General features: G+C 37.9%; 1 protein-coding gene across 1 annotated transcript; it reads left to right on the forward strand.

The window, feature by feature from the left end:
• Positions 1–1,956: 1,956 nt before the first annotated feature.
• On the forward strand, positions 1,957–25,496 carry ano11 (anoctamin 11). The gene is made up of 23 exons (XM_053482892.1): positions 1,957–2,356; positions 2,870–2,984; positions 5,538–5,725; positions 5,832–5,939; positions 6,104–6,240; positions 6,336–6,393; positions 7,559–7,669; positions 8,381–8,546; positions 8,633–8,723; positions 11,146–11,242; positions 11,335–11,478; positions 11,588–11,725; positions 11,825–11,923; positions 12,044–12,146; positions 12,412–12,523; positions 14,169–14,223; positions 14,366–14,463; positions 17,059–17,195; positions 18,211–18,416; positions 18,521–18,663; positions 21,621–21,711; positions 21,856–21,987; positions 25,227–25,496. Exons 1-23 carry the CDS (start codon positions 2,225–2,227, stop codon positions 25,248–25,250), a joined length of 2,685 nt encoding a protein of 894 aa, XP_053338867.1. The 5' UTR covers positions 1,957–2,224; the 3' UTR covers positions 25,251–25,496.
• The last annotated feature ends 1,526 nt before the right edge of the window (positions 25,497–27,022 follow it).

Genomic DNA, 27,022 nt, shown 5'->3' on the forward strand with positions numbered 1-27,022 from the left:
CACCGGACCCAATCCTGCAAATTGTTGTTGCATTATGTGTGTGAAAATGCTATTACTTTCACTTTGAAACATAGCTGGGATTTTTACTGTTGATTGATTAATTTTTTTTTATTTTTTTTTTTTTTACAAGTGATGCTCGCTTGTGGTGGTTAATGATTTTTTTTTGTTGCCCATCACATTTCTACTGCAGAGATAATGATTCAGCACTGTTCTTCAAGATTATCATAATGTGTTGTACATTTCTTAACCCAATTTTACTGCATCAGTTACGGTTAAAAGAAATGTTGTGTGCTGAAACATATTGATTACTGCAGTAACTATATAATTAAAAGCTTTTGGGTATTTGTTTATTTAAATCGAAATGTCTTTTTTTTTTTCAACCAAGCAGAATATATTTTAATCATGTTTTAGAAATAGAAATGAAAAAAAAAAAAAAACTGGCCTTGTTGACATTTATGTCAGTGATATTGTCTTCAAGTTCTACTTCGCTATATCTAGGAAACTTTTGTCTAACTAGGGATGGTCACCATTGTACTGTATTTATTCCCATTTGAACAACCGTGACCACCGGTCATTATTCACACAATATGGGCAATCTGTAAACACCAATTAGCCTAATCTGCATGTGGGGGGAAACCGGAGTACCTGGAGGAAATCCACCAAGCACGGGAAGAACGTGCAAACTCCATGCACACAGAGCCGACACGAGAATCAAACCCAGGACATGGAGGTATAAGACGACTGTAAAGACCTTTGTGCTACTGTGGCACCCAAGTTCTAATTGTTCCCCATCCATCAGTAATAACGTTCATCATAGTATGATTATATTCAACTTTTGCTCGGTGGGAATGACATCATAGGTCTTTTTTTCAGGAAATTATGAAAGAAACAAAAAAACATAAGAAACATAATAAAATAAAATAAATAAATAAAATGCCATTTAATCCAATTACAACCATTTTCTTTATGTTTGTATTAATTTTTTTTTCTTCGCATGACGGCACGGTGGTGTAGTGGTTAGCACTGTGGTCTTGCACCTCCATGGTCTGGATTTGATTCCTGGCCAGGCTCGATTTCCGCCTCTGTGTGCATGGAGTTTGCATGTTCTCCCCGTGCTTGGTGGGTTTCCTCCGGCTAATTCCACGTTAGGCTAATTGGCATTCCCAAATTGTTGGTAGTGTGTGAATGTGTATGTGTGTGTGCCCTGCGATGGAGTGGCACCCTGTCCAGGCTGTACCCTGCCTCGTGCCCTAAGCTTCCTGGTTTAGGCTCTAGGTCCCCGCAACCCTGAATACAGGATAAAGCGGTATAGAAGGTGAGTGAGTATTTTTTGCATTTTTCTATTGCTGTCCCCCTGCAGTCACTTCATAACCCAGTCCTGGAGAGATAAATATGATGCCATGACCAGTATTCCATTGTTTCCAGTGCTGTCCTTTGCCTAGAAGAGCTTATTTGGTCTTTGCTCCATTACCACCCGGCATCAGACACCTCCCACTACTCTGCATCACTGCAGTAACATCAGTGGCAAGTGTGAGCTATTAAGACAGGGTGAGAGCAAGTGTGTGGCGCATGAGGTAATGCAACATGTACAAATATAAGCATCCCAGTAAAATGCAGGGTGTGTGGAACCGGATGCTTGTGGGAATGATAAATAATGCCACAGATAGAAATACAACTGCAATGCACTGCATAACAAATTGAAACTGTAATATACTCTACTGTAATATATACAGTATAGTATTGATATAAAATATTTGATTTAATATTTGGTTTGCACTTTTTATGTTTGGATCCTTTAGTCTCCCTGTTATTAAGAGGATCTGTTGCTCCTATTTTAGGAGTGTTATGGTAGTTAGCTTATTCTCTCTCTCTCTCTCTCTCTCTCTCTCTCTCTCTCCCTCCCTCTCCCCATCTCTCTGGAGTGCTACAGAGACAGAGGAATGCAGTGAATAATGCTGCAGCCTGCTACCTCTTTCACCGAACACACTTAGTGTGCTTTCTTCTCTGTTATCTGCTTAGCTCTTCCCATCTAGGAGTGCAACAATAATTAGATTTTCCACCTAATTCAGTGAAATGACTTATGTAGAGCTGCTTCCTGGGAAATATGTGGCTGATAACATACGTTAATAGAGTTGGTGTGCATGTCCAGGTTCAGTGATTGGTGCTCACTGAAGTTCAGAAGTGCTGCATCTGTGGTGCTGATCTGTTGAATTTGACGTACTTGATGCTTAGGAAGAAAGGCTCGGAGCTGTCCAAGGACCGTGAGGTTCTGCTGGATCTGGGACACACTGGAGAACCGTATGGTGCTGAGTGTTATGGAAGCTTGGAGAACGGTGGATTCATTCCTCCTCGATACGTAAGTAACATTTATGAATAATTTATAAGCTGTTCAAAGTTTTTAATGGTATATTTATAATTATTATAAGTATTAACTTCTGTTTTGTGCTTTGTCCCTTTTTTTTTTTCAACAATTGCACTTGGGTTCTTATGCGCTTTTTCTTAAATCACTGTTTTCTCTGGTGCTGCATTAAAACAATGAGTGCAATCAACGTGAAGTAATTTAGTCTTCTTGCTCAAGTATTTTCTTTCCTTAATTACTGCAGCCATTACAGTTTATAACACTTATCTTCCCATTTTATTCCTCTGATGTTTGTCACATGGTCTGCTTAATTATCTTCTGTTCTTTAAAAACTCATGCTTGAATGAGTTGCTTAGGAGGATCTGAACTAATGATTTGGAAGATTTATACTAACATATTTCTAGCGCTTGCTTTCCCTAGTCCCTTTGGAGTTTTATGGATCACTGATGAGAAATGTATTCTGATTATACAATCATGTTAAGTTCATCCATCATCTTTGCCTCTTACCAGCTGAATGCTGCGGTTGAGGAGAATGATGATCCAAACTATATTCAGTGTGAGAAGACAGCCACCCCACCAGCTCGACCTCCGGGCAACTACTTTAAGGATGGACGAACTCAAATAGGTAACTGTGATACTTACTTTTGCAACTTCATTTTTAATCAAAAGTATTGGAACACTCACCTTTAGGTGTTTCATTTTGGCCAGGTTTGCTCTGTTAGACTGATTATTTAAACAATTAATAACTGTGAGTGTCTACTCTTTCTCCAAGCACTGGGTTTCACCTGTGAACACTGCAATTGTTGTTAAAACGGATAAAGAAAACTGAAGACCAGATCTGTTTATGGGAGAGAAAGCAGTTTCTTTTAGCTGCTCCCTTCAAGGGGTCGCCTCAGTGGACCATCCAATCCGCACACGACTTTGGTACAGGTTTTGCACCTGATGCCTTTTCCTGACACAACCCCCCTATTTTATCCCGGCTTGAGATTGGCATTGCATGCAGTTGGCTGGGGTAGTATTGGGTGTGGCAGCCCACCAATGACAGGGTTCGATCCCAGATCCTCAGATCCCCAACAACCTAGAGCCTATGCCACAATGCCGAGCCATTTAAAAGCCAATTTGAAGGTGAGAGGAGATGTAAAAATTTATCAAAGCCATTACACAATCATTGGCCCAACATACTCATAACCAGAGATGGAACAGGTTAGGCAAGGAAAACAACAAAGCAGCAGTTTAATGACAGAAACATTAGTGATGAAAAATGTGAAAATTACCAATAACCTTCACATGGAAGGGTTAAATGTATCACAATCCCCTGCTCACAGAAAACATAGAGAGGAGAAATGTAGAGGCTATATCACTAGTCACCGCATCAGCAGTAAGAATCAGAAGGACAGCCTGGAACCAAGATTAACCTTTACCAAAGTGATGGAAAGGCCAAAAGAATCGATCTGCTGATGATTGCAGACATTTTTGCTCGTCGCCAAGGAAACATATTTTGAGATGGTGATGCGGTGCTGTTAAACAACAATTTTCTCCTCAGTATTATTACTGCTTAAGTAATAATATTATTGGTCAACTGTAATTAATCAAAGCAGTAGTGTAATCACAAGGGGGGACGCAAGGACATGTCACCGCCATTTTGTGCGAAAGTGGGAAATTCGACTCAACGAAATCCACACCAGGATTCGATCTCATGGAACTGCTCTCTCATGTGTACTATCCTGTGCATTATTACACTCGGTCAGGAGGCTGCAGCAAGTCAAGTGAATCAGTGGGAAAACACACAGAAGCGTGTGTGTGTGTGTGTGTGTGTGTGGCTGTGTTTATGAAAGAAGCTAGGGTTTACTACTAATAGCATGCAGTAGCAGATAAAATACATTCAGCAGGTTCGGGGTACATTTTATGAAACACTATATTACACAAACACTAACATATTATTTGCTAGCTTTTACATGTTACACTGAAATGTTAATGCTAATACTGTTAACACTATTATCTACTTCATGCTAGTTTTTTACCTGAAATTACCCACACTATCCCCCGCTATATCTAAGGATTTCACCCTTTCATTGATGCAGCATGTAGACGTACACTAGTTAAAATAAGTGTTAAGGCTCTTCAATGCGAGGGTGCTGCAGCACTTCCAGCACCCCTCCAGGTATGGTGCAGGGTACAGGCTGCTCCTGAAACGGTCTCACTAACCTGTGTTCAATTATTTGAATTTTGATGGTAGCAACAGAATTAACTCAAAAATCCCCAAAAAACATGCTGTGTGCCAGTTTGCAGAGACATGCATCCAGTCTAATGGGGAACAACCTCTTCATGCAGAAAGACAATAATGCAAAACACACTTCCAACACAACAATGGAGAAAAAGTAGAAGATGTGAGAAACTGCAGTACGATGCAGTCATTGCAAACATGTGATATACACTTACATTTTAGGTGTTTTTTACTTCAATTTACCTTAATCTACCCATTCCATTACTTTTATTTACTTAACCAAAGGGTGTCTTGACAAAGGTGACAGGTTTGAAATGTAATACAACAGTAAATTTCTGAAAATGAATCATTTCATGCAGGTATGACAAATAATCCATGACGGGGTGGTGTGATGCAGCCTAATTAGGGATTAGGGACATTAACATCAGAGTATTAAATAATTTCCAAGGACAGCACATCCTAAATCTTTTTTATTCTACTCTCCATTTTGCTATTTTGACTTAATAATAATAATGATGTATATATGTGTATCGATATATGTATTTCAAAAATCTAATTAATATAATGTTTAACACTGTGGAATCTCAATTAGACAAGTTAATGGGCACAGAGTTCAAGAAGGCAGATGCAAGTGCCAACCTTTTAATGTGCAAGTAGTAACAATGACCTACATACAGTACAATGCCATAACCCCGGTGTTCGGGGGAGTTGTCCAACTTAGGTGGATCTGGACCTAGGATATAACAGCATGCCTACTGATGCCAGGGGGTAGTAATGTAGGGAGCAAGATCCACATCTGAGTTACCTTAGGCCAAGCTGGCAGGTGATCGGCGTCTTTAGCCAGGGGAGGCAGAGCCTTTATAAACCTTGACATTTTACCAGGAAACCCCAAAGTGCTAAATTCTCAATCTGTACTTTTCCCTTTATTGAACCCTTGCTATGTGTATGTTTCAGATTTTGTGCTGGTGTGGGAGGTGAAGTCCCACAGGAAGCGAAGGGCTCAGTGTGAAAGAGAGCCAAAGGAAGATGAGGAGCAGGTGGTCCAAGAGGAGAGCAGATCTGAGAAGAGGAAAGCACAACTGGCAAGATGGAGGGACAAATTTATCCAGAATCTCCAGACTACTGGTCTTCTTTTAGAAAAGGTCCATCATCATCATCATATTTTTCCACAGAACCTGTATTACAGACCAACTTTAATGCTACAGAACTTGTCTGGATTCTGTGTTTTGGTCTTGTTTTTATTACCAGGAAGAATCGTCCAGTTTAAAAAAGACAGTACATTATTTGAAGCTCAGTGCTCCCTGGGAGGTGTTGGTGTACTATGCAGAGGAATTATGCCTCAGAGCACCACTACAGGTCAGATATACTGTACCCGCAGGCTTTTCTAATTTATTCTCTCCTTTTCTATTACAAAGCACTTCTGCAGAATCTTTACAGTAGCCCGATGGTAGATACTGTAGAAATGTTATTAAAAATAGTTATGAAGCATAGATTTAATTCATAAATGTTTTCACCCACAGGCACAGCCGCATCCAGATTTTAATACCTCGGCCCGGGTCCTCCAAAAACTCTGGGTGCCAAACATCATGGCAGACTCAGTGCCTAACAGGCCAGTGGACTACTACACATGTGCCTTCCGCAGGTCCAAGATGGAAAAGTGAGGCTGTAGTGATTGTCATTGTTAATGTTATGTGTGTATGTATTTTTATTTTATCTCTAGGTGTGATTAATGTTATACTTTTATTTTGCAAGGTTTCTGGGCAGTGAGGATCATGAGAATTATTTCACCAACACACAGAGACAACGTATTGTGAGTACAGGTTTTTTTTACATTTTCCCATTGGCTATATTAAAGATGTCTACTGATTTTAAAGTTTTGTCTTTCGTTTTGGCGTCTGATATGGGTTTATTGTGCTTTTAATTTAATAATTATTTTATTTTGTACAGAGTAATGAAACGCAGTGGGGCATGGTGTTATATAAAAATAATTAATGTAGGGGTGGTTGAAGTGGAGGACCGTTACTAACACAAAATCTATTATTTTTCAATAACAATACAGCCCACATTTCTAAAAAGAAATTACATTAATTAAAGAAATACATCATGTACTAAAAAACACTAGAGACTGGAATAATCAACACACATGGAACACATGGTCCTTTTCATGTTGTTACTATAGACATGACAATTTTTGAGAGGCATTCAAGTTAAACCTTTAATGAAATTTCTTGTGAATGAAGGCTTAAAACCAATTGACATTTACTTGAATTATTGCTACAACCCCCTGTATAGTCCTGACCTCGCTTCAAGCTATTGACACATGTTTGGGTTATTGAAAGAGTTCCTGAGGGGCCAGCGTTTTAGTTGTGATCGTGGCTCCAGCATACTGAGAAAAATGTCTACCTTGATGGTATCCAAGATAAGTGCACTAGTGTTGCAGGGGATTATATAGAGAAATAAAAGGAGTTTTTAACTCTCATAACTGAGACTGTTTGTGATTTATAGTTGATATTAAATAATTATAATAATAATGATGATAATAATAATATTTATTATTATTATTATTATTATTATTATTATTATTATTTAATATCAACTATAAATCCCAAACAGTCTCAGTAATAATAATAATAATAATAATAATAATAATAATAATTATTATTATTATTATTATACAAGAACAGACAACTTGTGTGCAAAAAGTAATTCAATAATTAATATATTCAAACTGATCTGTAACTGATGCCAGGAACGTGATTTCCTCATCGAATTTAAAATAGTTCTTATATCATCATGAACAAATTAATGGTAAAACTGCCCCAGATTCTGCACAGTTGGCCTATCAGTTCGAGGCTAGTGAGTCATATCATTCCAAAACAGATTAACTGGTATCGGCAAAAAATAAATGATTGCTTAAGTTGAAATCACATCTTATTGTCAGCATAACATGTATTTAGATGTAATTACCCACGTAGGTGTACGAGATCTTAGCAAGGACGGTGTATGGCAAACGGAAGCGTGCTGAGGTCGGAGTGGCTCGACTGTTGAACGAAGGTGCCTTTAAAGCAGCGTTTCCACTACATGATGTAAGAGACTAGACTGTCACATGATCAGCCATAATAATGTATTTTATTTACTGTAATTATGAAAATGTTTGCTTGTTTATTTTATTTTAAATGACTTAAGTAAATACGTATGAATGAATACTTACATACACAGTAACGTTAGCTAATGTAATGAAATACAAGGCATAACGCAGGAAATCATTCCAAGGGCCATATTTGGACAATCATATAGAAACTCTATCTATCTAACTTATTTACTGTTTTGCACTTTGTAATTATTCTGTACATCTGGAAATGTTTACTTGGTAGCATTTATTTGCTCGTACCTCCAGGGACGAGGTTTCGGTTCTTGCCTTTGTGTAAGTTTGTGTTTTGCATGTTCTCCCTGTGCTTGGTGGTTTTTCTCTTGGTACTCCAATTTCCTGCAACAGTCCAAAGACATGAAGATTAGGCTAATTGGTGGCCCCAAACTGCCGGTAGTGTGTGTGTCTGAGTGTGTGTCTATTCAGGGTCCCAACACTCCACGACCCTGTATACTGAATAAATGGTACAGAAGATGAATGAATTCCATTATTACTATTGTTACACTCATTTGCTTTATAAATCTGGTAAATTTCGTAAAATGCTATAGCATAACTAATACTTTTACATGTTTTTGAGCAATGTGATAGAAATAAATTGCAATCACCATTATGTGCTAAAAAAATTAAGTGTTTCCTTTTCTATTCTCAGGGCCCATTTGAGCTACCAGGACATGAGATTTCTCCGGATCAGTTAAACAGGAGGCAGGTCCTGTATCATTATTGGGCTCGCTGGTCCAAATGGTACAAGTACCAGCCTTTGGATCATATACGAGAATACTTTGGGGAGAAAATCGCTCTTTATTTTGCATGGCTTGGTGAGCAGACACTTCACATTTGGTGTACATGAATACGGTGGTGATGGTAATATTTGTTAAAATAATTATTTTGTTTATTCTTACAGGCTTTTACACAGTGTGGCTACTCCCTGCAGCAATAGTTGGGACCTTGGTATTTGTCTCAGGCATCATGACTATGGGATCCAACACACCAGCGTGAGTATCTTACACAAATGTGATGCTCCTGCAAAACTTTTCTGAGATGCAACCAATCTATAACCTTCTGTTTTGCAGGATACTGCAGCAAACAGTGTACTGTTAGTGTCTGTCTTTTTGCCTTTAATCTGTTTCCATGGAAACAGTTGACCAAAGGTGCTTTAAAAGCGGCTGCTGGGATGGGGGTGTTTGCAGCAAAAGCACTAAACTGCAAAGACAGGAAGCAAGCCATGAATATAAGCTTCAGTCAGAGAAGAGATGAAAGTCTGACTCTGCTTTCTGCTCGGACAGAATGCAATGTCTTATATGCTCACATAAGTGTTATTGATCCACAGATACAACTAATGTTCTCTTATCAAGCAATAAGACACTTATGTCATTTTTACAACAGCTCATGTACTGCCTTATTAGTACTATCCTAATATCTCACGTTAACCTCAGAATGTATGAAAGCAGCTTAGGAAATCGCTGTGACGCTGCAGTTTTATACGGATTCTTTTGTCTGCATTCTCCTGGTTCTATTACATTTATTGCTTCCTCTACTCATGTCGTCTTTTAGACTTATTCTTTTTCAGTAGGAGTTTACCTTAGTGGAGGGAGGTAGTTTATAGAGCTTCATTACACCTATCTTAGCTCTTATGGAAATCAACATAAACATTCATATTTATTCATTCCAGAAAAAAAATTGCTTATTTTAACAATGCTTATTTTGACTCCTTGAATTGGACAGTATCACATGTTCTACCTTTTTTTTTTTTGACATAACATTGTTATAACAATTAATCAAAAGCCAGAGGTGGAAAGAGTAAAAATCTACTCAAGTACTGTTACTTCAGTGAAATTTTACTGAAGTATAAGTAAAGTTACCAGTATAAAAATCTACAAGTAAAAGCAAAAAGTAGCTCATTAAAAATGTACTCAGAGTAAAAGTTAAGCAGGGGTGGGCTGGGGGATTCTAGTGTAGTTTAAAAAAGACTAGCAGATATAAATCTTAAACTAGTTGTTTTTAATTAAAGGAACACCTTTGTATAATAAAGCTGTTGCCTTTCTTGTGCTTGAAATCAAAGTGGTCGCTTAAATATGACCAGGGCTTTGCTTTGTAATAATTTGATGGCATTTCGCTTTCAGCTGGGTCTGCATCACTGCCATCTGCATCCATCGTTCTTGTGAATTAAGCGCGCTTGTTCTCCCCGCCCATCAATCAATCAGTGCACTGGTTTCTGGGGTGTCATTTTTTTTCCTTCCCCGCATGGCATTATTTATTTCTTTTTATTCATTTATTTTTTACTCAGTAGCAAATATGATTTAAAATGTAGCAAAATGCAATACTTCAAACAAAACATACTTAAATAAAAGTAAAATTGCAGATTTCAAAAATGACTTTAAAAAGTAGAAGTACACAAAAAAACTACTCAATTACAGTAAATGTAAATGTAATTCGTTACTTTGCACATCTGTCAAAAGCTTAAATAACTTTTTGAGAAGAGTTGTATTTTATATTACATTTAGTTCCAACCAAGTAATTTGATTGGACATGAGGCATTCCATAAGTGCTGATATAGAGTATAACTGCACTGGAACATTTACCTCTACTTCACAGGTGGGCAATACTTGGTGTGTACTATAGCGCACTACAGTAGTTTTCTGTTTTACACTATTTAGGTTTAACAGTTAGTTATTCTAAAGAAGAATAAGTCAAGACATACAAATAAACTATTGAGACTTAGAGGACTGTTCACCACCTCCATGATTTATTCTCCATTTACTTTTGGTCACTAACTGTTATATAACACATAACTGGATATGTATTAGCAGAGCCAATTAACTGGTTTAATAAACAAATTATAATGTGTTGGAGATTTGTGAGTTGGAGATTTATTGTTTATAGAACTGTTATATACAAGTAATATCACACTCGAAGTCATGCTGCTGTGTTTAACGTTCAGTCCAACAGCACTCCCTCTTGTGTGATATTGCTAAATTATATTTTGTATATCAATCACATAACAATAAAATAATATGGCTTGCATGGTCTGGATAATCATTAGATTATGTCTCATTATCATTATGATGAGAATACGTATTTACTATGAGATAGCTACAAAGAACCTCATAGTGATTTGTCCTCACTGGAATGGGCAACATTAACCTTAAACCCATAGTGTAATGACAAGCAACTTTTTTATAAATGTTGCTCGTCATAGATCATTATGAAATTTACATTGATGGCATTTGGAAGATACCATTATGCAATATGATTTACAGAAGTGTTTTAAAATCTCTATTAATAAATACATTCTGAAAATGCTTCAATAGGTCACAGTCTAACTCTATTCCATGACCTAGGTGCCCTTACAGAGAAGAGTCTTGATGCACTGCTTTAAAGTAAAGTGGTACTTTGTATTCTTTATGTTATGCATAGGAAAGAAATCTGTGAAAGTGGGGGCCTCTATCTCATGTGCCCTCTCTGTGAAACCTGCAGACCCTGGAATATATCTGACATTTGCCCTATGGCTAAGGTAAAAAGGTGTAGAGCTTTCTTTAAACTAGTGTAAAGTTTTTATGCTTTTTTTCAGTGATGTGTATTTAAATGATAATTTCCTATTTCTAGGTGGGGTATCTGTTTGATCATCCTGGCACAGTGTTCTTTAGTGTGTTCATGTCTTTCTGGGCCGTGACCTTTCTGGAGTACTGGAAACGCAAGAACGCTACCCTGGCTCATCACTGGGACTGCATGGACTTTCATGAAGAGGAGGTGTGGCATAAAATCCTGCAGAAAGTGATTCAGGCACTGTAGAAGAAAATGATGATGATGATGATGATTATTATTATTATTATTATATAATTATGTTTGAATTTTCTAGGAACCTCCACGCCCAGAATTTGCTGCCACAGCTCCTGCAATGGAGGAAAATCCTGTGACCGGCGTAAAGGAGCCCTACTTCCCAGAAAAAGCCCGTATCTCCCGTATGCTCACCGGATCGATGGTCATCGTCATAATGGTGAGCCTGAGGCCTGATGGGAAGCACTTTCCTCTCAGGCTGGTTAAATATTTGGTCGTATCTTTGGTTTTTCTGATTATGGCCTCTTGTTTCCCTCAGCTGTGCGTGGTCGGGATATTCTTAGTGACTGTCATCATCTACCGTAGCATAGTGAGCGTGATGATGTACGAGACAGGGAGTTCCATGCTGCGCACTCAGGCAAGCACTCAGCGAAACAGTTAATTACGGTCCATCTCTCCACACAGTTTATTGCCCCAATCAATACTGCCGCTTGCAACTTATCTTTAAACGGTGTATCTGCTCTCTATTTTTCTCCAGGCGGGGAACATTGCCAACATCTCTAGCAGCATGGTAAACCTGGCTCTGATCTTGCTGATGGGGCAGGTGTATACAGCGCTAGCAGAACGGCTTACAAAATGGGGTATGCACACTAATGCTGACTCTTGAGACTGTAAACTAGCACAATATACTACAGTGCAGTTTGGAATATGAATAAAAACCAATAAGCCATTTAGACTTCATCATCCAGCTTACATCTATATCATAGCTAACAGTTATGAGCACACTATGTCAAGATGTTGGTATTGCTGTACTTTTATGATAATTTTTTCCAATATGTTTATGATACAGGTTAATTATTAAATAATGCTTAGTACTGGAGATGAATTTTTTTATTTTTTTTACAGAAATGCACAGGACACAGACACAGTATGAAGACGCATTTACGTTTAAGGTGTTCATCTTCCAGTTTGTCAACTTCTACTCCTCCCCTTTCTATGTAGCCTTCTTCAAAGGAAGGTATAAAAATACTTTTTTTGTTTAAAATTGCATATGTTTTCATTAGATTAGTACAGTTGCACAACAGTGGAAAACTTTTTGTATCTAAGAAACTTAATTATAATCCTTACAATTAAATTTAATGTGCTGGCTGCAAAAATGTGTATCCTTAACATGTTTATATTTGGTGGAAAAAACTAATAACTAGTTGGAACATTTTCTATGTCTGAAATAAAATGCATTTATGAAAATGATGTTAATTAACTCATTGAACTTTGTGGGGGTGAACACTGCCTCCGATATCAATCAATAGTATACAGTGCAGTCAAAGGTTATGTGTGCAGGTATAGTGGGCTCATCCAGCTATCAATCAATGACCCACCTTATACTTAATGCTGAGCATTGCGTATAGGCTCTAGCAGCGCTTTCTGTACATATACTGTATTTAGGTATATCAAACAGACAGTTGCTATGAAACTTCAAAGTTAAATTTTTAAAGTCAATACAAAAAATATTGCCTACTGCTTTTTTAGAGTAAAAGATCAAAAGATCTGGCTAGATATAGGGATTTTTATTGCTACGGTCCTCTTGCTACCAGTGCTGCATTATGGAAAGGGCCAGTGGACCAAGAGCCCTGGGACCTCTCATTGTCCATTGTCTCATTTCTTAGAAATATTCAGACAACACCGCCTTCTGAGGCTCTTAAAGATCAGAGGCTCCCACGCAAGGCTTGAAAGTTTTTAAGGTGTTGATTGTGGCTTTTATAATCTTTTAAGGCTTTCTGAAGCAACCCTTGTATGCTATGGGACCTCGCCTGAGGCTTTTTAAGGCCCTTAGAGCTTCTAGAGCTTCCCCAGACTACCTCTGCAATCGGTCCAGGGATTGGTTCCTGAGCTTGAAACGATTACATGCTTACAGACAAAAATCAAAGTGTTCTCCGAAATGGTTTCCGGGCCCCAGTAAGAAAGTGCTCTCGGTTCTAAAGCTTACTGAGTTACTTAACATTCCAGTGCTCTCTGAAAGCATATTCAGGCCCCTGACATTTTGGAGTTTTCTGAACTCCTGAAGGTCCAACACTCTGGGGTATAACCTCCATGGTCCTCAGAAAGCCATCATGGCTTTTGCATTTATTACTGTTTAATTTTAGTTGTTTAGTCAGAAGATAGATTATGTTCTTCTTAAATTAGATCATAAATTTTGCAGTTCACCACATAGCAAGTCTTTGGTATGGTCAATTTTTTGGTGACCATCTTCCACTTGTGCTCATTAGACAGTATCATCAACAAAGTGCCACTAATTACTTCACTTGCACAAGCTCTATAGTAGTTGGCCTGGGTTAATTTGCATATCATTAGTGTTCTCTTTCTTTTGATGCGTTTATATATAAAGGATTATCAACGTTCTTCTGTCACGTACCTCACACATTGCTGACTAAACAGCTGATATGTTAAATGTAGACTTTCACCTGAAAACTCGCTTATTTTTACTGGTCTTGCTTTTTGTCAAATGCATAAATAAATTCAAAAAGTTATATATATATATATATATATATCCCTAATGGCACGCAAACCTATGCACTCACTATACTGAAAATTATGTCTCTATGCAGTAGTGGTTTTCTAAATGGCCCTTTTTGTCTTTCCCATTGTTGCTCCTCTCCAAACAGATTCGTCGGTTACCCCGGTCACTATGGCACTTTATTTGGGATGAGGAACGAGGATGTGAGTTCTTCCTTGTAATTTCTCTCCCACAGCTGTGTACATTAGTGCTAATAACATCTGCTTCGAAACTCATTTGCTCAGTGCATATGTGAGTGCTGTGGGTAAATGTGTGGTTTGTTTTTCTTTGGTGGGTGGGTTGCAGTGTGGTCCAGGAGGCTGTCTAATCGAGCTGGCTGAGCAGCTTTTCATCATCATGATGGGGAAACAGCTCATCAACAACATTCAAGAATTCGTCCTACCGTACGTTTCTTATAACTTGATTCTGTTTATAATACCCTGTAAAAAGAGGCTGTTTTTTTATACTGCAATTGTCAAAACTAATTAATGTTTTACAGATTCTTTCTGTTTAGTTAAATAAAGAATAATGTTTATTCAAATGACAAAAATTTTTGCATTTGCATGTCACTGAACAAAAAAAAACTCACTATTAAAAAAAACCCTCCAGGGTTGAGGGTTTGAATCCCGCCTCAGATCTGTGTGCATGAATTTTGCATGTTCAACCCTGGGCGGGTTTCCTTCAGGTACACCGGTTTCCTCCCACAGTGTGTGTGTGTGTGTGTGTGTGTGTGTGTGCGAATTGTGATAGATTGGTACTCTGTACAGTGAGTACCCTGCCTTACTCAAAGTTTCCTGGATTAGAATCCAAGCTTCCTGCAACTCTGTATAGGACAAGCAGTTTAAACGTTGTATGAAAAGATGGAAATAAGGGAAAACTGTAAATGATATCTACCTCAATTTTTTTAACAAGTAAATATCAGATTTTTACAATCTTTGATCGTAAAATTATTTATTTAGTTGGCCTTGCAACCCCCAGGTGGCCTTGGACCCCCAGGATCATGGGTTCAATTCCCGCCTCGGTTCTGTCATCTGTCTGTGTACAGTTTTGAGATGGATTGGTACCTTGTACAGGGTATACCCCATCTCATGCCCTACAGTAAGTCTCCTGGGATAGGTGACCCTGACAAAAATATTGTTAAATGATTTTAACGAATAAAAACAGTAAATGATGTTTTTTTTTTCAAAATCATGTTACCTTATGAATACCCCTCATATAGTGAAAACATTTTACTCTGAAAAATTTTACTGCTGTGATGGTGGCCTGATCATAAGCTCAAACAGATCCACGCCCCTCAGTAATATGCCAACGCACTGCAAAAAGCAGAGCGCCACTACAGCACCGCCAGTGTTTTGGTCAGCGTTGCCGCATGCACTTGTGTGGCGAAGCAAGTGTGGTGCAACAGTGATGCTGCTGATAAAAAAATCTTTTTTATAGTACTTTATACATTAGTTTATTGTAAGTCATATTTCAAATGACTTACTAAAGTAAAGCATTAAAGAAATCTTTTACTACTTTTTTCTTTTTTATGAAATATGGTCTTGAAGAGAAATCATCTAAGAAATTTATATATTTTTTTAGGTATTTTATGACAAAAATATCTGCAATTCTGTAGTACTAGAATGTTACCATACTATATTAACCCCCCCCCCCACACACACACTTTTTCAGAATACATTATAAAATAAATTATATGAACAATATTGAATTCATTATTATTTAGGTCATTTTCTGTAAACTTCTGTTATTTGCCCTTTTTATGGTCATTTTTCTTGTTAAATTATGGCTAAATACATGGCCAGGTTAATTTCTGATGGTATAATAACAGTCACATATTGCATCTGTGGCACATACAATGACTGATATTTAAAGGTTTATTTTCCCCACAATATTACATTAATATTTTTACCTTGTCTTTTTTTGGCACCTTTTCATGGTTTTTGTTTTTTTTATTTTTCTTCAAAATGTACATTTCTGTGTCCTGTGCAATTTACGTACCTGTTATATTTAATTTCCACTGTTTGTATCAGCATTTGTAGTAATAATTATAACAATAGTCTGAATATTGACCTCACACCATGAATCATGCGGATGGTGGAAGTCAGTGAGTCAGCAGTGTGAGGATAGAGCAGAGTGTTGCATTATGGTCCTCTGCCAGCTGCAGTAACTTTACCACTGCTGAGCTCTGCAATGTGACCTTATCACATACTGTGTGTGTGTGTTTGTGTGTGTGTGAGAGAGAGAGAGTGTGTGTGAGAGAGAGAGAGAGAGAGAGAGAGAGAGCAAGCGAGCATCTGTGATTTTTACAAAAGAGAAATTTCAGTCTAAATTATTGATGCATTGGTGAAAACAGACTTGAATATGGCACAATATTTTTCTATTTTTTAAAAAAGATCTTAGACATAAAGATAAAAGACATATTTAGCACGAAGATTAAAAAAAAAGTCTCACGATAAGGTAGAGCTTTCAACTATCTATTTAATAACGCATCATGCAGCTCTATGTACAGTCCCTATTCAAGGCTGCAGGCTGTAATATTTAAAACTGTTGCTAGACCTACAAACATCGACCGATTTTAAACATCATTTTAAAATAATAATAAATTGCAATATTGCTATGCATTGGATCTGGCTATTTTCTTTATTAATTACATACTTAAATCTGCCAACAGATACAGTTTATTCATAGCCTTGGCAATTTATTTTCACTGCACTTTATGCTTTTCCAGATAAAGCACCAGTCAAGCCAAATGCAGAAAATGCCATTTAATGAAGGGAAAAAGAAAGAGTTGTATCTGTTTTTAATATTTTTTGTGTCTTGATTTTTTCATTTTGGTAAACTCTGCCCTTGTTTTTAATAAAACAGCGATTATTGAGAAACCAGCAATTTCACTTGGAGATGAGATTGATTGAGAGGTTTTCACTGTTGTCTCACAGGGAGCTATAAAAATGGCACTAATTGTACCCATGTGTACTGTATGTGTTTGTGTGTGTATACAGTAAAGTGAAGGCATGGAGACAGAAGAAGGCCCTGACATCAGTGAAGAAGGCTCAGAGTGGCCGGGTGGCTCAGCGCTGGGAGGAGGACTATGAGCTGATCGAGTGTGAAGGCCTGTTTGATGAATATCTTGAAATTGGTAAGACTTCCGCCCTGTACGTTTTAACATTTTCTCAGCTCACAGAACATATCATTAAAGTAATCAGCTACTTAACAGCCAATTCTGAAATTAACTAGGTGTGATAGAGCAGGGAAAACGCACCACCACTAGGTATTTGATTTATTAAATACCATGCAGTACCGTTGATATCATTTACGTATATGATAATGTATTCTGAAAAAAAAAAGTTGTGTGTGTGTGTGAAATAGATTGCTGCTGACACACAGTACTGATTTAAAAAAATTGTCAGAATGGTTTAGGGTTCACTATGGAAGAGAATTAGGGCCACCATTAAAACAATCGTAGAATTCTGACTTTGATCTTGGAATTTTGATTTTTTTTCCCCCCAGAACTCTGACTCTAAAGTCACAAGTACAGATATCTGTAAGGAACCAGCTTTTGTGAGAGTGAAAGTGAAAATGAATCTCTCACTAAGGTGGTTCCATGCAGGTACCCATATGTTAACATCAGATTTTTTAGAAGAAAAAAAAAATCAGGATTCTGAGATATCTTTTTCTTTGGTTTGTCCCTTTTATCCTGGGGGTTGCATTATCAGATCTTTTGATTCTTAAGATCTGGCACAGTTTTGACGCTGGATGCCCTTCCTGTAGCAAACCTCTCTTTTCCTAACCTGGCATTGGACTGGCACTGCATAAAGTGGCTGGATTGTATTGGGCATAGGGTTAAGGGTCTTGCCCAAGGACCCAACAATGGTCACAACCACCCCAGTCAGAACCGCCCCAGTTCGGAGATTAAAATCAGATCAGAAGCCTAATAAAATCTGAATTACGAGGGAAAAAAGGCAGAATTCTGAGAAGAAAAAATCTGAACTCAAACACAATTTTATAGAGGCCGTAATCCTGTTCCATAGGACACACTGCCCTCATTGCAAATTACATTTTCAGGCTCAGTGCCTTGTAATGTGTTTTGCTAATTAGTTAAGGCGCTGAATGAGAATTTGTAGTCGTTTTTAATTAGTGTATATTTTGCCCAGTGCTGCAGTTTGGCTTTATCACCATCTTTGTGGCTGCGTTCCCACTTGCTCCACTGTTCGCTCTGCTGAATAACTGGGCCGAAGTGAGACTGGATGCGCACAAGTTTGTGTGTGAATATCGACGGCCTGTGGCTGAGAGAGCACAGAAAATTGGAGTGTGGTTCACCATCCTTGAGGCCCTTTCCCACCTCTCTGTCATTGTGAATGTGAGTGTCTGTCTTTCACACGGGCATTTTCTTATTGCTAGCTGCGTGGGCAGTTTATTACTTTTTAGCTGGCAGGTTATTAAAGATGACTTTCTGTCTCCTAGGCTTTCTTGATTGCATTCACATCTGATTTCCTGCCTCGGTTGCTGTACAAATATAAGTTTGATAATGACTTAAATGGTTATGTGAACTTCACACTGGCATATTCTCCACCAAGCTACAACTACTCTGTCCATGGCATGTGCAGGTAAGTTCTGTTATTATGATTATTATTACTGTTATTTTTAATTCATTCATACATTCATTCATCTTCTGTACCGCTTATATGAGACACACACATACACACACCATGGGCAATATTGGAGCATCAATTAGCCTAATCTGCATGTCTTTGGACTGTGGGTGAGCACACGGGGGAAACCCACCAAGCACGGGCAGAACATACTAACTCCAAGCAGACAGACCCAAGGTGGGAATCAAACCTTCAGCCATGGAGGTCCGAGGGCACAGTGCTAACTAACCACTATGCCTCTGTGCCACCCATTATTATTAGTAGTAGAAGTAGTAATAGTAGTATATTAATAATTTAATTATTATCACTGAATATATGACTCTTTGCATCACAGAAAAAAAATTATTGGGAATATGAATATTAAGCATGTAGAACAAGCAAAATACATATAATGCATTCGACTGGGTGCTCACCTGTGATGCATTTACTGATTCTGTTTATTCATCTTTATATTTATCTTTATATTTATCTTTAAAATCATCGATTTACAGAACAAAATATGTTCAACAGGAAATATCAGGGACATGCAAACAAACTTTTTACACCATTTTAGACATACGTGGATGCTTTCTAGTGTTTGGTCACAGCACAATACATAAATTGGAAAATCCTGAAAATGTGCAGTTGCTATGGAAACATTAACATATTAGAACTAGAGCATTAATATGTAATGACCTGGAAAAACACCTTCTATTTTTAAATCTTCTTGGGGCAATAATAAATGTACTTTAAATTGTCCCTATAGGCCTCATTCAAACATTTGATACGGCTCTTCATGATACATGTATCGCTTTGTCTGCATTCACGTTACAAGCCACATTGCCACAATTCTGACTTTTTGGTCTGATTGGATTTCACATTAATACATCCACAAGTAACTTTTATCTGACTCTAATGTGAACACGCGCGTCTCTCCTTTGAAAGGGCTTGTATGCACATATTAATGCATCTTTGCTCAGCCCGATTGGGTTACAAAATATCTTTAAAAATCCTTATCTTCACAATTAGTTCATGCCACCACTTATTTATTTCAAACAATAGATTAAGTTAGACAGTTAGTCGGCTGTATTAGCTGAAGTCCTTAAGAAGGAAGAAAGCAAGTGGCCCTACTTTAGCTGTTTTTATCAGCTATTGCTAGCACTACTATATAATCTCTGTGATGTAAGTGCTGACTGAGGTCAGTAAAAAAATGTTTAAAAAAAAATTCTGATCTGATTTATTTTGCATGCCTATGCATCAGATATACAGTATATTAGATTTTCAACCACATTTGGAAGTGACTCAGGTCTGATCTGAAAAACATCAGAAAAGTCCATTCAGACAGCCCTAAAAAATCAGATCTGTGTCACATCAGGGCAAAAAAATGGGATTGGATTAATTTTAGGTTAATTTAAAAATAACTTCTTTATGAAGTGAAGACACAGTGACATTAAGTGGATTTTTTAAGAACATGTCCCTCAACCATGTTGTGGAAATTTCTCTTATCTTTTAAGCCAAACATATTTTTTCAATAAGATAAATTGCCAACAAAAACGTCTTCAGAACCTTTTTATGTTTTTCACGAGAAAAGCCCCAAATCCCCCAAAGACCATATTCTCAGACTATAACAACTGAAATTCTCCCACAATTCCGCACGCCATGTGTGATCACCTTTTTAGCAACATCCCTACAGTCAAGCATAGTGGTGGAAGCATCATGTTTAGGGATGTTCTTCTGTACCTGGGACTGGGAGATGAATCAGAATAAAGGGGGAAAGGGATACAGAAAAACAAAGAGCAATCCTGAGAAAAAATCTTCTCCAGAGTGCTCAGAGTCTCAGGCTGGGGTGACGGTTTACATTTCAACAAGACCTGACCAGAAGCATACCACCAAGAAAACCCAGGAGTGGCTGTAGAACAGTGCATCAGCCAGAGTCCGGTCCTGAACACAACAGAGTATCTCTGGAGAGATCTGAAAATAGCTGTGCACTGACCCTGCCCTTTCAACTTGGTAGATCTTGAGTGATTCTGCCAAGAAGAACGGAATAAACTTCTAAATAAAAAGTGTGCCAAGTCTGTAGCAACATTCACAAGCAGACTTGAGGCTGTCGTGCTTTAAACAAGTACAGTACTGAGTGATGGGTCTGAATACTTATGTGAATGGGATATTTCAGTCTCTATTTTTATACAGATTTACAAAACACTGTTTTTACTTTGTCGTTGTGGAGTATTGTGTGTAGAAAATATGGAGTTAATTATGTGCCAAAATTTAACAAACAAACACAATCTGCTTTGCAAAGAAAAAAACGACTTTCTCACAAATGCAGCGTTTTGCAAACAAACACAATCCGATTTGCAAAGAAAAAAATTCAACTTTCTCACAAATGCATCCATCCGTATTTTCTCACACATGCGCCCAACCTATTTTCTCACAAATGCAATGGAGCAACTCCCTCTTCCAAAACAGCAGATGGCGCTATCGGTCAATTTACTCTATTCTCCCGAGACCTCAAACAACGTGTTTATATGGTTTACCCTTATGTCCCAGAGGAATATGAGTGGGGAACAGTTTTGAGGTGTCCATTATATATCCAGACAGCCAGACATATTAACACTCCACTATCTTTAGGATAGAGCCCTGTAGGGGAATACAGTTATATCACCACCGTTTTTTTCTTTGCAAAGCAGATTGTGATTGTTTGTTAAATTTTGGCACATAATTAACTCCATAGTAGAATGATGAGGGGAAAAAAATAATGTAAGTCCATTTCAAGATGTGTGTGAAACATAAAGTGTGCTCTGGGAAATACCTCCCTCTACTGGCAGGAAAGGGACAAAGCAGACAGGGATGGCTGTACGTGTATCTTTACCTGCCAGTAGAGGGAGTATTTTCCCCTGAAAATAGTTTGTACTTGTGCTTGTGTGTTGCCTCAGATACAAGGCATTTCGAGATGAAAATGGGAAATACACTCTTGTTTACTGGGAACTTCTGGCAGTCAGACTTGGCTTCATCATTGCATTTGAGGTAAGCCCTGATTACACAACTCAAACCTACACCTGTAAATGACCTTTTTTGTAATAAAGAAATTAATTACTTAATTAATTACTTGTTTTTTGTCCTGCTGTTAACTAACTAAAATGCTGTACACACACATATGGTCACACTTAGCATGTGGTGTTCTTTGTGCTGCGTCTGATTGACTGGATGGTTCCGGATGTACCGGAATCCCTGGAGCTGAAGGTGAAGCGAGAGCGCTACCTGGCCAAACAAGCTTTGGCTGACAACCAGGAGGCGCTGTTGGTGAGTAACAGGAAGACACAGGAAGACACCTGGGCACAGGCCGTACACGCCATCTGCATTCTGCAGTGATCTCAAAATAAAGGCATAATCTTAAGCTTTTTAGAGACACAGTGCATCCTTTAACTGTGTCTCTAAACATGTGTGGTGTTGTCATTATTGCCACAACATGGTAAAGGTTTTAATGATCGGTTTTGGACAACAAGAAACACATCAAACTGTAAAGTGAGACACAACATTACGTCTTAAGGTGAGAAATGGTTACTGTACACTCCATTACGCCACAAAAATATTCAGTGTAAGTTAACGCCACAGCACTAACTGATGTGAGCTAACATGACATCAGGAGTATGGTGGTATGATGCATGAAGCTGATTACTTCCTCATTAAGATAGATAGATACTTTATTGATATTGTTCTTTATTGCTCTTATACCATTTCCAATTATTACAATTTATAATTAATAAAAAAATAGATTACATTTTAAATATTGTTTAACTTTTACATAAACAATTGTAACACATCCATGAAACCTGTTAGATCCTTAGTATATTATTTCAAGTAATTCAAACGTCTAACTAGGAGCAGGACTTTACCTTTGTGTATGTGTGATTCTATATGCATGGGTCAGCCATACCATTAAAACCCAAAACAATACTGTGTGGGTTCCCCTTGTGTCGCCCCTATCCCCTTCAGGCATGATTCTACAAAACCTCTGGGGGTTTGCTGTGGTGTGGATTGGACTTGTTTGTCTGGCACATCCCATGAATGCATGGTTGGATTGAGATCTGGGGAATCTGGAGGCCAGATCAACAACTCTTTGCCTATTAAGCCCTATATGCAGCAGGCTGTGGTGCATTGAGTGTTCTGGTGCTTTTAAATCATGGCCAGCATTGACTTTTTTCTGTAATCTTTGCTGCATTAACTTTTCTGTGGAATTGGACCAGACAGTCTCCTGACCAGACTCTTGTCTCCACAGGCATACAGTAAATGGGACTTGGTGCCAGTGATCCTGACACCATTTTACTCGTATATATTTGATCGGTGTTATTCAGTTCACCTGGCAGTTATATAAGTATTTATGTGATCAGTAAGCAGGTGGCCTTTAAAATGAACGTGACTGGGTGTAATGGAAAGCAGAGTATGGATCTGTTGTGATTCGGTGGTGGATTCTGGGAGTTTGATTCTGAGACTAAATCTGGAGCTGACATGGAATGTCTACATGTCCTCTGTCCTGTAGACATTCCTATTGTGGAAATTTAGTCATACTGTACCTCTATTACAAACTACCAACAGTAAGGCTCTCTCTATGATTGTTAAATCATATCTGTTTACAGAAATCCCTAGTAAATCAATGATTATTCCATTTAAAAAAAAAAGTCTATTCATTACTTGTCTTAGCCTATATTATGTGAAGCATTTATCATACAAGTTCCTGCAAATGTGCTGTTACTATAGAAGCATACTGTAGATAACAAATTGGAATGAGAGCATTAATATAAACCTGTTATTTGCCTTACAGCTGGAATAATTAATTAAATTCCAGTCAGCAGGTTATGTATAAAGAGGTGTTGAAAAATTCTTAAACAGTTTTTTAGGTGAACAACAAGGATAGAAGTATGTATTAAAAGATTACGTAAGTACATTTTATTTTCCAAATTTCTCTGGTCCAAAGGGGCAATTTGCAAACACGACGCCAACCTTTATGCTTATGTAGAAATATTTCAAAGTAACACCTAAGTACTATAACTTTGTTGTTATTAGAGTTACACAATCAAAATGGCTACGATAATAAAGGCCATAATAATAAGAAAAGACAAAGTCCACTTATTATCTTCTACACAGGACCGAAAGGTAATAAACACACAAAAGCTTCCTTTTGTAATGAAAGAGGTGTTCTTATCTGCTTTGGGACGTTTGCCACCAGTCAGACTGCAACATGTCCTAAATGCACCTCTAGTTATCAAATTGTTTTCTGCTAAATAATAATTTAAACATATTGCACCAACTCCATATACTTAAAAAGAGCTAATAAATCCTAATGCATAAGAAATTCTTTGTAGAGTATTTAGCAATAACCAGTTACATTTTTTTGGGATATTTAACAGATTTTTTTTTTTATTCATACTGAGCTTGAAATGTAATTAACCACAGAAATGGAGCCAAGTTTGTTTAATTATTAATCCAAACGTATTCATCCATTTAGGCAGGCCTTCTTGGGCAGATTAGAGGAAAATATACATGGTCAGGGGGTCTTTCAGTTTTTGTCAGCACTGTATTTGTAACACCTTTAAAATTTAAATAAACCCAATTCCTCACTGTTAGTGTCGCAGTGCATTTCTCTTAGATTTTATGTCTATGGCTGAGTCGTGTTCTGACTATGAATTTATGTATCATAAAGAAACGCTCCATCCTGAAACAATGGTAAATATGTGTCTATTAAAATATGGCTGATGTATTTGACAGTGCTGGTCCAATCAGAAGTCAGCACCTGCAGTCACGGGCGGGTTTCTAACACAGTTACAACAGTATTTAATGTGAGACAATAAAAAAAACTCAAACAAGGTTAGGTTTCAGTCACTTTTATGACACCATTTTCCAGTGATGTTTAACATGTAGTAGTGTATAAATAGTGTATTAATTACCACAGCACCACCAAGTCGCCGTTGTTGAGCCCTTGAGCAAGACCCTTAACCCTGTCTGCTCCAGGAGCGCTGTATCCTTACTGATCCTGGGCTCTGACCCCAGCTTTCTAAGGGGTTTATGAGAAATTTTTAATTACCAGGTTCAGTGAGTTACTGATCACAAAGTTTGTGGTTTTCTGATATGTAAAGAGTTTCACTTATAAATTCCCACTGGAATCAAACAGCACTGTTGGTAATGCTAACAAGCAAGAAAGCAGACCGAAAAAAGTTTTAGCCAAAAAAGTCAACTCAGAATGTTATCATAACATGAATATATGAATATGCTACTTGTTTTTTTTTCCTTGTTGATTTTTTTTTAATGTTAGTAATAAATAGTAATAATCTATGCCACATTTAGTATAATAAAATGTTTCATAACTTTTTCCTTCTTTATACAGTATGCATGCTCTTATACTCAGATCTACAGTGTCACACACTGGCAATAGGAAAATGATTAAAAAAATGAAACATCTGATCAGTATAAACTTCACCCTAACATGTTTTTTCTCTTACCGCCCTTTGTTTTCTGTCCATTTTCCATCTTTTCTGTCCTCGAAGCAAGCGACACGTCTGGCAACTTGAGGCGAGTCCGCAGGCTCTGAGGGTCTCCAAGAGAGGGTGCGCTTAAAAAGCAAGGGCTGGACCCCCATCGATATTTAAAAAAGAAAAGCAAACAAGCAACCAAAAAAATAATAATAACCCTAAAAGTTTTTGCACATGTTTTGCACTGTGTGATGTTTTGGTGAATGTGTGTTTTCACCTGTTTTCATTGGATGGTTGGTTGGTTGTGTATGTACACATTTCTAAGAGCATGCCTGTTTCATTTAGAAGTTTCCATCCGGTGGACTTGTAATGCCAAAACAAAAACAAAAATCCCAAACTGTTATGCTTCCAAATACAGTCCATCTTACATTCCATCTAAATCCTGATCAGTGTGTAAAAAAAACAAAAAAAGGGAGCTAAACTGGGGTTTATCCTGTTCTGGTGTATGGATAGGTTCTATGTGATAAAAGAACACATTCATATTCATCCAAAGTATTTTTTTTTCCAAATAAATAATTGATAAATGTTTACACTGTCTCAGTTTTTTTTTTTTTTTTTGCTTGCATGCATGCAACAGGTACGGGTGACATTCTGGAATCGGCAGATTTTTATTATTTGCATTGTAAAGGAATAAAAGGGCCATTCGAGTTAAATATGTATGAGCAAGTTTTGGAGCTAAATTAGATCAGTCTTACACTGAGTGTTTAAGCAGTGGTTTTTTTTTCAGAGCTGGGGGATTGGATGCCAGTTGGCAGTAGCACTGGAACGTTAATCTCGTGTTAACACGTCCTTGAGAGATACACACTGCTTTCGTTTCACTTTTTACCCCTTATGCTTTCCCTTGTGATCTCTTAATCCAGCAAAGGTTCATTTCAGTCAATCGGACTGACTAATCAGTGCCTGCCCTGGTGAGTTAATTTCTCAGTTTACACTCTTGACCTGAAAAAAGCACTAACACAGAATAAGGGTGGAAAAAAAACTGAATATATAAATCCGGTTTATTGGAAGTCAGCTGCAGACAGGTGTTCTGTTAATGATTTCTCCAAACCACGGGGGGAAAAAAAGCAGCAAAAAAGTAAAAAAGACTTTCTATGGCCCAGGGCTCTGTGTCTCTCTCACTCGCCCTATCTCTCTTACTCTCTCTTCTTCTCCCTCCCTCTTTCTCCCTCCTTCTCCCTCTCTGCCAACTCCTGCTAAGGCTTCGTTTTTGATTGTTGCGATTGCAGCGCGTTCATGTGCTGTTCTGCCTGAAGGAAGAGTGCGTTAGTACATGTTGGAGCTCTGAAGTATGCAACGTGGACAGCATCCATCATGCTGCACTTACGCACGAGCTGGAGCTAAACAAAGTCTAGCAGAAAGACGTATTGGTGCTTTTAATGCTCTACCCAGGTATTTGTCACAAACAACATAAAGTGGCATGGCGGTGAAAACCCACAACACAGACGTGTATACAAAATAGACAAGGTGCTCCTAATGTTTGATCATGGATGGCCTTGGCTCTGTGGAATTCACATGGAAATACCTTGCTTTTCTTGTTTTCAGGTTTTTATACTTAAGCAGATGAGAATTGTGGGACGGACAGGGTTCAGTTCAGGATGTTTGAGTTCGAGCATGCCCTCTCAGCTACCCAGCTTTCTCCTAAGTGATACTTACTTAATTACACACACATACACGCTTGAACGCTTGCATGAATACTCATATCTCCTTCCCTTCTCTCTCTCTCTCTTTCTCTCTCTCTCTCGCTCACCCGCTCTCTTTCTCCCCCTACCTGTCTGCTATTCACTTGCAAAGCACTACTGTTGACACACAGG

The sequence above is a fragment of the Clarias gariepinus genome, chromosome 22 (genome assembly GCF_024256425.1).
Source record: "Clarias gariepinus isolate MV-2021 ecotype Netherlands chromosome 22, CGAR_prim_01v2, whole genome shotgun sequence".
Classification (NCBI taxonomy): Eukaryota; Metazoa; Chordata; class Actinopteri; order Siluriformes; family Clariidae; genus Clarias; species Clarias gariepinus.